The sequence below is a fragment of the Archocentrus centrarchus genome, chromosome 7, assembly GCF_007364275.1.
Source record: "Archocentrus centrarchus isolate MPI-CPG fArcCen1 chromosome 7, fArcCen1, whole genome shotgun sequence".
Taxonomy (NCBI): Eukaryota; Metazoa; Chordata; class Actinopteri; order Cichliformes; family Cichlidae; genus Archocentrus; species Archocentrus centrarchus.
The window spans coordinates 25510769-25524541 of record NC_044352.1 but is presented as its reverse complement, the minus strand read 5'-3'; the positions used below and the strand labels follow the sequence as shown (position 1 = coordinate 25524541).

Sequence of the window (13773 nt, the reverse complement as noted above, 5' to 3'; positions counted from 1 at the left end):
ATTAAATAGGATTTCTGTGTAAATGATGTTGAGAGAGTCAACCTCACCCTTGGTCTCAGTCTTCGTGGCAGCACTGCTGTGGTCAGTTGAGGTGAGGTTCAAGTTGGACGAGCTTTAATACAGAGAAAAAATGTCTAGTTCATTTTCGGTTTCATTGGTCCCAAGCAAAATGTATTACTGAAGCTCTGCTGCCCAGTGTGTCTGTTACAGTGTCAAGAGTAGGTTTGACAGGTTGAGAGGTTTGACAATATCAGCAGTTATAACTAAATTAAAAAAAAAAAAACAGATCATTGCTGTTCAGCTTTAAAATAAACGTTGAATGACACATTTTAGTAAATATCTTCACTGCTATTTACCTCTGGGTCTTCATGGACACTACTGCCAGTATCATTCTCTGCTATAATTAAATAAATAATATAACAATAAGTGCTATTGCCTGTAGTAAGTGTATTTTAACTTTGCATAACACATTAGCTGTTAAACCACTTCCAAAAAGCTGTATGTATGTAAAAGATGTACGAGCTGAGCTGACACTGATCTACTGTTAAGACTATTCCAAGGCTGTATTTGCAGTTTTTAACATATTTACTAATGTAAATGGGGTTTACATGAGGATTTCTCATTTATGGAACAAAACAATCTAAATTCCTTCCAAAATCTGCAGGCCTGGACTGGAACAGATTCCTGTCATGGGCACTTTACATTGTGTGAGATGAAAATAATATGAGGTACTAATAGTAGTAGTACTAGTGCTACTACTAGACTCTCAAATCATCAATCCTGTTCTCCAGTGTCTTTTTCATACACAATAAATTTGGAAGACTACTGAAGACTATACAGTGTGTCTTAGAAAATGTTCTGTTTCCATAAAAACATAGCAGTAGATTTCCAGATGTCCCCATTCAGCTAGACTTATTTTGTGTTGACAGCATTAAGTTATTTTCCATAAAGCTACAATCATAAATATTTTAAACATATTAATGAACAATGATTTACCATTGAGAAAGATTATTCCAAACTGTATTTGAAGATTTTAACATATTTCCTAATCCACTGGGATTTAAATTAAGCTTTCTAAGTTATGGATCAGAAAATTAAAATTATTTCCAAAATTTCTTACCTTGAATCTTCATTACTGAAGCTAGGAGGTTCCCCTTTGGACCTGTCACTTGTCATGGAAGAATAACTTTCTGCAGGAGGGTCTGCTCTTTGGTACTCAAGCGGACTTTAAAACAAAAAAGCGTGAGCGTTAAATGTGAGTATTTAAGCTTTTTGTTTACAGTATTTCTGAACTGCTACTTCACATTTCCGAAGTCCACCACCCATTTTCCCAAAACCTAAAAACATAAATATAAAAACTCAAGTTAATTCCCCAAAATCCAATACTTTTCTGTCAAAATCAAATAATCACTGGAAAAAACAGTGATCTGTGTACAAAACCAAACACTGTGGTCAAATCACACACAGCAAATAATAAATCTATTCACAGAGAACATTTGTTACACACTACATCAAATAATTTAAGACACAGCAGCCGGGGCATGTAGTCAACAGAAAATGTTTATTTCAAGCGTGAACGCAAAACACTGCCATAGTCAGAGTGACAAGACAGTGCTGAATGTAGACAAAAAAAGAAATGAAAATAGAAAAACAAAGGAAAAGCACAGCACTGTAGGACACAGATTCAGTCTGCACCATCATGTCTGTGTGCAAGGTCCGGCCAGAGGACCTCATCCACACACAGGCAATGCCCCCACCCCGTGCTGAATCCAGCCTTGACAGGACTCTACAGTAACATCTTCACATGCATGCTCCGTTGCCTCCAATATATTCTCCCTGGTGTAGGAAGAATACACTTTCCACCGCCATGCAGAGAAAACCCCTCTATTTGATTGAGGAAGGGGCTTTAAGGTGGATGGAACACGGTGACGTAGCGCTAGTTGCAGAGGTGGCCAAAGTACTGACATTCTGTACTTAAGTAGGAGAACAAGTACTTGTGTTAAGAACTACTCTGGTAAAAGCTGAAGTACTGGTTCGACTTCTCTACTCAAGTAAAAGTAAAAAAGTACGGGCTCTGAAATCTACTCAAAGTAAAAAAGTAAAAGTAGCTCTTTGGAGGACGTTTCTTCCTCTTACATCTTTCTCCATCTGAGTGAAGTTATCACTCATTCTTTGCTCTCCCTTAAAATACAGCAGGTGTTCTTTTAGCTAGCAGACACACTGTGTGACAAACTGCAGACACTAAAAAGTTGTCAGAAAAATAAATACTCAAGTACAGATACCTAAAAAGTCTACTTAAGTACAGTAACAAAGTATTTGTACTTCGTTACTTTCCACCTCTGACAAGTTGTTTGCGATCCACTCGTGTAGCATGGGGAAAGTTCACATTGTCCCAAATTAGGACGTATTACGGAGGCACTGCTTACTGATCCAGCTGTTCACGTGCAGCCATGCGATCCTGTAGACCACCCAGGAATGTGAGGAGATGTCCGGTGTTGTATGGCCCCAGGTTAGCATGATGGTGGAGGACCTCCCCAGTTACCAATAGCTGCACAGAGGGTGACACTGCCAGCCCGCTGACCAGGGACTCCCACATGATGCGTGAGAAGGGCGCTCCTGCCACCGGCATGTGGTTGTTGTTCAGTCCTGGAAAGGGGGAGTGCACTTGGACATTGCACTGTAATGAACATCACAGTACTTCCAGTGTGTTATACTGTGTGTCAAATGTTGTACAGCATGGAACAGTGACTGTCCTGATGATGCTGCCACACAGAATCTGCTCAGATTGGGTTGGACCCTTTGTCCTGCTTCCCTCATTGTCATCCCGTGGACGAGGACATGGTTTGTTTTCTGGGTTGTCCTCGTCCTCTTCCTCCTCGTCCGCCACCTCTCACACACGATCAGGGGCGTGGTGGCCATCGGGAGGTTCGGGAGGTTTCCCGAATGGCCGGTCATTTCCAGGCCAAACCGGTGGTGATCAGAATTTTTTTTTTTACCCAATTAAGCACAGCAGCACTGGCGGGCTGCAGGTGCAGACAGTGATGGTTGGTTGTGAACGTCAGCTCTAAGAGCTGGCTCTTTGAAGTGAATGACAGGAGCTGGCTCTTTTTTCATCAGGAGGGGCTACAAACACAACAGTCCAGCAGTCTTAATTTCATTTACAAAATATTTTCGTCAAAATTTTCGTCAATGACCCTTTTTTCATGACGAAAACGAGATGAGAACTAAATTAAAACTACCTAAAAGGATAAAAACGATGGCGAAATTAATTGACACTTTTGTAAACGAATGAAAATTAGACGAAAATGCTTGGCGGGGACGACATCCAATCAGAACTGATTTAATTTTGTGACAGGGCGGGACAAGTTAGGAAGACATCCAATCAAAAGCACAGGTGCACAAATTTGCTCTAAACTCGGGAAGACCAAACTAGCCTGTGATTTGTCTTTACTTCCGATAGAACTAAGTTATGTAAACAATGTCAGCAGGGAGAAAGAGAAGAGCCGATGTATGGACACATTTGTCCTTTGACGTTGTGACAAACAAAACGATGTGTAAACCATGTGGGACGACTATCTCGGGTAAAAACACGACAAATCTTAAACGACATCTACAAACCAGTCACCCAGATCTCCATGCAAAGGTAAGCATTTTAATGTCATGCAGGGTAAAGTGTTTTTCCCAGTTTAGCGTTTGTGTTTAGAGAAAATCTCCACACCGGGGTGGATTAGCCTTTCCTAATCTTAGTCCTGAACACTGCCCTGTACCTTTCGGAGCGTCCTGCTGTAAAACGCTCGTATTATCTCAGTAAGGTGGTGGTAATGATCAGGTGTGTGGGAAGCAGGTGAAACGCTAATGTTAATATTATTAATAATATTCCATAACTTTTAATAAATGTTTAATTTTGTGTAAGTGTGTATAATGACTAATTCAAGGAAACTGAAGAAAAAGCATTTACATTTTACACTCTTTATATTTTAGTCGACTAAATCAACTGTAGATTTAGTCGACTGTATTCTTACGATAATTCGTCGACTAAAACTAGACTAAAACTAAAACTATTCAGATGACTAAATTATGACTAAAACTAAATTACATTTTTGTCAAAAGACTGACTAAAACTGAATCAAAATTTGCTGTCAAAATTAACACTGCAGCCAGCCAGCACACCATTACGTGAGGTGAAGGGCGAGACACCAGCTAAGGGGGGCTTGATGATATTTTTTCCCCCTTTTGCTGCTCCCTTGTACGATCAGATAAAGGGCCTCTCCAAACCAAGCTCCCAGGCTGAATTTCAACCCCAACCCACCCCTGCACACGCTCTTCCTCATCTGCCTCTCTGTATGTGTCTGTCCATTGTAGATGTACATGTACCACCTGCACTAAACTGACTTTTATCCTGCCCAGTTGGTCTGGTCACATCATTTGACAAATGTGTATTCAATTGTGAGTTGATGTGTGTAACAGCTGACAGCGGTGTTGGAGCTGTGTTTGCATTTTGCTGCCAGTGTTTACAGTTTTGCAACAATGTGTCCGGTGACTGTGACTGTGTTTAAGGTTCAGCAACACACGTGTGAAGTGTGTTTAGTGACTGAGATTGTGTTTCGGAAAAAAGAGTGACTGAGTTGCACCGGATGTAGCTAAGTGCCTGAACTGTGTTCATGATTCGGAAAGTTCGTTTAGGCTGCTGTGGATTTGATTTAAGGACTGGGATTTAGTCTTTTAGCGATTGTGAAATACTGTAATCCACTCACAAAACAAATTAGCAACAAAATGTGATGAACAACCATTTTTTAAATTTTGTGTCAGAGAAGTCCATTTCTTATGTTTTCCCAAGAAATATGGTGAATTCAGCATACTAACCAGCTACCTCTGTCCCATTAATACTGTAACCCTGGTTTCTGGTTGAGGTAGCGTTCTCCGGTTTCTCTCTTTCTCTGGGCGGTGGGTATATGGCGGGCTACAATGAATTTTAAAAAATCTTCTATAATAAACACCAACACGGCAGGACACTGTGAACTCAAATTTTACTCCGTAATCACCCTGATGTACACCGCACAGCAAAACCAATGTTGCACCAAAAACAGTAAACACTACTCTGTAGGAACCAAAATTACTTACTCACAAGGTGTAAAAATAAATAAATATGTTACACATAAAATTATAAGATGAGGCAAATGATAATGAATTATATAATAAACTCAATTAGATAAAATCATGGGCAGCATGGTGGTGTGGTGCTTAGCACTGCTGCCTCACAGCAAGAAGGTCCTAGGTTCAATTTCACCTTGGCCTGGGTCTTTCACTGTGGAGTTTGCATGTTCGCCCCATGTTTGCGTGGGTTTCCTCCCACAGTCCAAAGACATGCAGTTATTGGGGTAATGGTTAAATGGTGATTCTAAATTGCCCATAGGTGTGAATGGTTGTCTGTCTCTCTGTGTTGGCTCTGCAACAGGTTAGCGACCTGTACAAGGTGTACCCTGCCTCTTGCCCTGTGTCAGTCCCCCCCCCCCCGCAACCCTGAACAGGATAAGTGGATGAGAATGGATGGATGGATAGATAAAATCATGAATATTTCAAAACTTAATATGCAACACAAATTTATATTATAATCCACACAAATTAAATTTGACCAAAAATAAGTACGTGCCATAACTAAGGTTACAATACCACTGTTTAAATCAAGAGGTGACTGGAAACACTGCTATAGCATGAAAATCATTAAACCTGCCCAATCATCTGCTTGATAAAGTACAGTCTGAGTTTGTAGTGGGTACTAGGCCTTAGAATCACCTGCTGCTGGTAATGGATGCTGTACACTGTGGCATAGACTATATGGATATCACTTCCAGGTCTGAAAAGAGAAGCTAATGTGAAAGTGCCTCAAACATGCAGGCTCTCTAATGATTAAGAGGGTGCAGCTGCTCCAGATACAAAAGGAAATCCTGCTGTGAAAATGTCCATCAACCCAATAAATACTTTCCTGATGAGTCCATGGTATCAGTAACAAACTTTAAGCCTTATTGAATACAACATGATGTTCATTGTGTAAATTTTGGCCACTGATGTCATAAAAAATGATAAAGCAGGGCAGGCTTCACTTGTGATTGACACATCACTGCTGTGTGAATGAGGTCCAGACCTTACCTGTTGCTTCTGGTTTTAAAATGTTTAGATGGCAACGGTCAAAATGCTGAAGGCTTCAAACTGAACAATAAGTCTCCATTCAGCTAGACTTGTTTCATGCTGACAATGGCTAAATATTCTATAGGATCTGACAGCAATGCACTTTTGTACTATTTCAAGGCTTTATATGTAGTTTTAAATATATTTTAACATATTTAACACATTTGTAACATATTTAACACTATTTACTACTACTACAATTACTACTACTACTACTTATTTACTACTACTATATATACTCCCATTTATGTGGTGTTTTCTTATTTTTGATACATTTTTTTTTCCAAAATATCTTACCTTGGTCCTTCATTGCTAAAGCTTGGAGGTTCCCCCTTAGACCTGTCACTTTTCATGGAAACATGGCTTTCTGCAGGAGAGTGTGGTCTTTGGTGTTCAATTGAGCTTTAACACAAATCAGAAAATGCTTTCATTAGGCACAATAGAGAGCTCAGTAGATAGATAAACGAATTATTAACACAAGGGTCAGAAAGAAAAAGGGAATTAGAGATATATTAGAAAACAATTAACATAGAAAAATTCATAAAAATAAATTATGAACAAAAAAAAGGCCAAAACTGCTAAAATGTAGCATCAGTAAAATACTACACAAGACTAATTTGTACTATGTAAGGTACAGTATGTGAGATTTTTTTGCTTAAAATATGAACTACCTGAGACATCCATTTAAGTTTACATGCTAACCAGCTAACTGTAGCATCCAGCCAGCCATCAATCTCTAAAATGACCAGACACAGCTACGGAATAGAAACAATCAAACCTGCATAATAATCTCTTGAATAACCTATAAAGGCTCAGTTTTCCGTGGACCTGGACTGCACTAGATGCCTTTAACAGATATTGTACATTGTGTATGACTCAAATACTGTGAGGGTCTGCAGAAGGCATGCATCATATGAACATAACTTCCAGATCTGAAAAGCAAAGCTAGTGTGGAACGCTATTAAAAAAACTTTTTAATTTCTTTCTAATGACCAGCAGGGGGCAACAGTCTGCAAAAAGCAGTCTGGTTGGGCAAGACTACAGAAACCTATTGTATGGAAAAACAATCTTAAGCTCCTGTGAATTAACTGGTTTAAAATTCCTGATTTACTGATGAATAAATGATGAGTATCAACAACTGCTTCCAAGTCTAATTGAAGCGAGCATGATGTTTATTTTGTAAATTAAAGTTCCCATTATAATCAGAATGGATGATCATGTGGGATATCCTTCAGGTAAGGTTACATGAGATTAAGAACATCCTACATCTATGTGTGTACAGTAGCCCCCGTGACAAATTAAACTAATTTCATGAGGCCCCCATTCAGCTGGACTTGTTTTGTGCTGACAACAGAATTACATGTTATAGGTGAAATTAAAATTATTTCTTACCTCGGTACGCTGTTGCTAAAGCTTGGAGGTTCCCCCTTGGACCTGTCACTTTTCATGGAAACATGGCTGTCTGTAGGAGAATCTGGTCTTTGGTGCTCCAGTTGGCTTTAAAACAGATTAGAGAATGTTTTAATGAGACAAAGCTTCATGGTGCTCTGTATACATTTTTACATAATTTTATGTAAACCATTCCAAAAGTGACCTATCAACAGAATGTGTTGAACAACAGAAATAATTTGGCTGTTAAGTCAAAGAAGTTAATTTTTCTCAAAGTTTCAGCATCGTATCCAGCTACCTCTGTCTCATTAATATCACTATTAATTTCAAGAGGTGATACTGATATGCTGAAACATCCAGTTCACCCTCAGTGTCCACCATGGCCAAACTCTACTACAGCATAAAAATCATTCAATCCATTTCCTGGATAACCTATACCATTTGCTATGGTGACCAGCACCATCTGATGCCAGTAACAGATGATTTTGTGTTTTCCTTGGACTATAAACTGGATAATTCCTGGTGACAGAGAGACTGCTGTATCCATGTTTTCAAGGAGGCATAGTTTAGCTACTAAGTTTGATTTGTGTAAACAATAATATCATATGGCATATGAAGATACCATCCTAAACACTACGATCATTTAAGTGACAAAGATTTATAAAGCTTCTGCTCCACGGCCATTTACACCATTTACACTGAATGATGCAAGAACTTTGTTCTAATTTCTAAATAATGCTCTTTGTTGCTGCTGTAATAACTGACAGATTCCACAGGTCATATTTCTACTATGTATGTTAATATAACTAAATTTGTAAATCATATAATAGCTCTTTAAGCTACATCCACCAGCAGTGAGGTGATGACCAGAGACCACAGAAAGTAAATGACATTCAGCAACTGTAATCGGTGAAATGAGCGCTGGCGTTACAAAGTGGGCGGGTTCCAATATGAACATTTCTCAACTCTGAAGAGAGAGATTGAAGCGACTACCAGGATGCTGCTGATTAATACATCTGTGGTCAGACGTTTACATATACAGTCAATATGGGAATAAATGAATGTCATGGTAATTTGCCATTTTTAATGATTTCTTTGAATTGTTCTTTTCCCAGAGTGGAATGACTGTACAGCATATCTTTCATGGCTTCTTCTAATTTAAATCCCCTTTGAGTCAGTCAGCTGAAACAAAGGCAAAGGCCCACACTCGGAGCAGGCTGATAGTCCATCACAGGCCTAACACAGACAGAAAGACAACCACATACAGTCACATCTACATGGCCACATGCCTCATTGTCCCAAACAAGCTTGTCTTTGGACTGCTGGATGAAACTAATGTACCCAGAGAAAACCCACACAGCCACAGGGAAAACATAAAAATTCTACATAGAAAAACCCCAGACAGCCATAAAGTTCAAACCAGGAACGTTCGCCTCTAACCACTGCACCACCGAACTGCCCATGAAGTATCAAACATCATCAAAATAGAATGAATCAAAATGTCAATGCTTTTCCACGGACATGGTCTTTGACTCTTTCTAAGATGCTTTCACAAAGCTACACAATGATTTGAATTTTTTATTTCATAGCTATTTAAAAAGATAACCAGCTGGAAATTTTGGAGCTAAATCAATTTTTCCTAAAGCTTTATCAGTTTCAGATCTATGATCAGTAGATCTGTTAAGACAGGTGAAGAGAAAAGAATCACTTTCAGACACACACGTTACGTTATTCTTTACACTGAAGTTTATCCAATCAAGTACAGTAATGTTAGTGAAGGAGAGCAGCTTAGTTTACATGATAGCTCTAAGACCAAAAAGTTCAACAACTCACTTGCCAGTTGATGAAGCCATATCCTGCTCCTCAGACACGCTGGTTTCAAAGGCAGCTCCACCAGTTTTCTGCTTTCAGCTAAGGCTGCATTGTTTTTTTATCTGATTCCATTGTTACTTTGAAGGAAATTATTTCCAAATCCTTGTATTTTAACTCACACATCAGCAGGCATCAGGGTCCGTGTACACGTTTTATATGAACAATCAGGCTGCCACTCTCCAGTGAACACAGCAGGCTTGAAAGCAGTCTTCAGCCATATTGTTTTGGGTCAAGGTCTTCTTTGTCCTCAAACTCTTTACAGAAACTTCAAGCATCCAAAAGTCAAGTCAACCAGTCATATGACAAAACAAAACAATCTCTTCAGGACATGTGATTAACAGTACATGCATAAACTCGGATCAAAGTTTATTACAAGACCTCCTGGTTAATCTTTAATAACTGTAGTAGGATGTAGACCTTGACCATGGCATTCTAACTGCCACTAGATAAGATTACATTCAAATTTGTGCAGACTGTGATGCTCTAAGTGGAATAAGAACTGATAACTTAAAATATCTTAATAACTTAGTGGAGTGACATTAAATTCTGCACAGACTTTTCCTCAGTGCCACTGATGTTTGTATTTTTCATTTCTGGATAGCTCTTGTACAGACATCAACATCAGCACTACCTGCAGCATCCAGATACAGTAATGCCTCACTTATCGCGGGTGTTACGTTCCAGGACCACCTGCGATAAGTGAAAATCCACGAAGTAGGGACGCTATATTTATTTTAATACTTATACATTATTTTAGTAGTTATACACTATTTTAAGTTTTTATAAACCCTCCCCAAACACTTATACACCAAATATATACATTACTGTACAACACGTACTACGCATGTGAAGAATGAGTACCACAAAAACCGGCGAAACAGCGAAAATACCGCAATAAATACTTTACACTAATATTTATTGAAAACCCGCGAAACAGGGTATCCACAAAAAGTGAACCACGAAGTAGCGAGGGATTACTGTACAACCTCAAAGCCTCCACCATAGTGGTAGACTCTTAGTCTTGTATACTCACTGAACCACCTGCTAATTACAATTCAGATTCAGCTCTTAGCTTTTAGCCTTTTACCACTGAATAAGTATTTTCTTCCTAAAGTTGTCCAAGAAAAAAATGCAGAATTTAACACAATGGTATCAATAGAGAAAATTCACTGTGGATGTGTTTCCATGAATTTCAATATTGGGTCAGAATTCAACCCTCACAAAGACTGTGATCCACAGTGTTTCCACAAAAATACTACAGACTCACTGAAAGCCAGGGTGGGTTATCTTTGTTCATTACACACAGTGTTTTGGAGTGAAAGCTATTGTCTGATCCTCTTTATTAATATCCAATGTCATTTCCATTACACATTTATACACATTTATACACATTTTCAAATGTTTTGTTCAAAATTTTGTTTTTTTTTAAGCAAATTTGAGAGGAAATATAACACACATGCAGATTTATTTGTATCTTGAAGATCATGAAGATCCTAAAATAGCCCAGCCACCCCGGACACTCTCTCTTCTCCCTGCTCCCATCAGGCCGGCATTACCGCTGCCTGAGGGCTAAGACTGAAAGGCTGAAGAGTTTTTACCCACAAGCCATCCGTCTGCTCAACTCTGAGCCCTAACTGGACCATTATTGCACAATGTAAATATTATAATCTATAATTCCATGTAAAAGTGTGTATAGTGTATAGTATATAGAGTATAGTGTATAGTGTGAATTACTGATTTTATTTTTATTCTTCTTATTTATATGTGTGTGTATATATGGTTGCAGGTACAAAATACATTTCACTGTGCATTGTACTGTGTATAACTGTGCATGTGACAAATAAACACTATCTTATCTATCTTATCTTATCTTTTATTGTCTAATTAATGCAGAGCTCATAAGGAACAGTCCCAGCTACTTTGGTTTTCTTTACATTTGATGACAGTATGTTTGATACTCTAGATAACAGAACGATAGTATGTTGAGCCAGTTTTGTGGTACAGGGCTATGAGGCGTATGCAGCAAAGTTCAGCACAGCCACGTTTCCTCTGCTGGCTCAACAAAACCTAAAACCTCAGCTGGAAATAACGAGTATCATAATGGAGGAATCCAGCTTTTACTGTTGAGCCAGGCTTTCCACTCTGTGTGCACAAGAAAAGAAACAGCTGTTTTGTGGGTCATGTGACTCTTTTCCCAAAATTAAATGATTCCCATGAGTGCTGCTCCCATCAGAGATGTTATCAGACGATGATGATGATAGAATATAAAACATCTAACAATAAAATGCAACATTTCTACAAATAAGACAAGAGATTATGCACACATTCAGTACATTCATTTAAATTTCTAAGGTGATTGCTGCCCATTAGAGCTCTGAAACTTTATACTAAAATTAAAATTAAAGGCCTAATAAAGGACACGTAGAAACACTTTAGTTTGTCAGCAGATCAAAGTGAAATTAATTTTATGGACTGAACAGATATTCTTGGTCTGTGTTCTGAGTTTAGTAGCTGTAATTCCAGCATGTAAAATGGACTTAGCAGCAGATTAGAATCAATTACAACAACATTTATACATTTTCTGCATCACCAGAGTTAATTCATCCACATTCTCATGACAATGCAACTAGGGATGGCACGATAACACTTTTTTAGGTCTGATACCGATATTTTATCTGCCGATACCGATACAAATCCAATCTTTAAAAACAAAACAAAACAAAACAAAAAAAAAACAGTTGATTTCAAATGCCTGGATACGTTTTACATACGTTAACAGTCTCACACACAGCAAAATCACAATTTTTTAGTTGTCCCACGTACAAGTCTATAAACCAGGGAGGGGCAGAGCTTTGCAGGTAGTGGCACCAAAGCTCTGGAACTGTTTACCACTCCAGCTACATTTAGCTGACTCTGTGGAGTCTTAAAAAAACATTTGAAAACCTTTCTGTTGACTTTATTTTTATTCTTTTTCTTTTAATATGGTAATGTTAATATGTTTTTAACATGGTGTTTTATCTGGGGTTTTTTGATATTGTGTTTTAGTCTTAGTTATCGTACAGTGCTTTGTGACTTTTTGTCTGTGAAAAGCACTAAATAAATAAACTTCACTTACTTACAACAATTGCTCTATCACCTGAATCCTGTTGCTCCTATGTGAGAAGGTGATGCATTGGCTTATGGTATGTTGCAAATTTCAGTAGGGCTGCAACTATCGCTTAATTTAGTAATCGAATATTCAATCAATTATACCATCAATTACCCGAGTAACTGGATAAGAAATACTTTTTTTCACATTAACAGTTCATCTGCATATTTTAACTTCTGTACTGCAGTTTTTCCCTGTGTGAAACAAACAGGGTGGATGAAGCAGCTACAAAGTTCTCTCTTCTTCACATACTGATCAGGTGGTTGATGAAGGACCTCCAGATGTTTCCCAGTAAAAGTTTAATGGAGGTTACAGAAAACGTTCTTCCGCTCCATCTGAGCTCACCGGCTCGGCCTCTTTCGCTTGTGCAGAGAGACTGCAGGTAAATCAGCTGACTGCTGCTGTTGCATCATCAGTGTTTATGTTGAAAAACTGGGGGCTGCATGAGCGCAATCTTGTTATGCTTTACATTCAAGCATGCTCCTAAATATGTTTCTACTGCAGGTCTATATTTAGTCACTAATCAGGGATTAAAGTATAAAAAATATTTTGACGGGGAAGGAGTCCTTCTGGTACTGGACAATCACTAGCTCGCTAGCAGTATGTGCGGGAGCTGAAGTAGAGAAACAAAATGCTGAAATTCTCAGCACAGCGAGCACAACACACGAACGCGCAGAGAGCGGTGGAGGCGTGGAAAAACATGTCAGCGATGATCCACTCAGTGTTAAAGGAAATCCGTCGCAGCGACGGAGAACTGAGGGGGTTATTTCCTGATCCCCACTCCATTCCAGTAGATGGTGGTAATGCAGCTTTAAGCTGGTTTGGTCAACCGCAAACCCACAAGAAGAAGAAGACAACGGAGCCCTGTAAGGGGCTCGACACACGGGGAGCGACGTCGCTCGCTCTCCATTCATTTCCTATGGAGCTTGTGCGATGAGGCGACAATCGCTTGCCCTCCTCCAGCTAAGCGACCGGCGACGTTCGTGCATGTGAAATTTCGAGCTCGTACACGTAGACGTGCACACGCGACCAGGCGACGCGACACAACAAAGTTGGAAAATGTTCTACTATTGTCGCTGTCGCGTGGCACTAAACCAATCAGCAAGAGTTTCATTGACTGACCAATGAGCGAAGAGTATGCTACACACTGCAGTCTGCAACCACTTTCAGCAGGAAGG

General features: G+C 39.1%; 1 protein-coding gene across 1 annotated transcript in view; it reads right to left on the bottom strand.

The window, feature by feature from the left end:
- Positions 1 to 13773, bottom strand: part of LOC115783665 (uncharacterized) — a 32459-nt gene that overhangs the window by 16533 nt on the left and 2153 nt on the right. The window contains exons 2-5 of the mRNA XM_030734595.1: positions 7579 to 7683; positions 6484 to 6588; positions 1121 to 1225; positions 48 to 112 (exon numbers count right to left, since the gene is read on the bottom strand). Coding sequence (XP_030590455.1) covers positions 48 to 112; positions 1121 to 1225; positions 6484 to 6588; positions 7579 to 7683 — 380 coding nt within the window. The remainder of the gene's footprint in view (positions 1 to 47; positions 113 to 1120; positions 1226 to 6483; positions 6589 to 7578; positions 7684 to 13773) is intronic.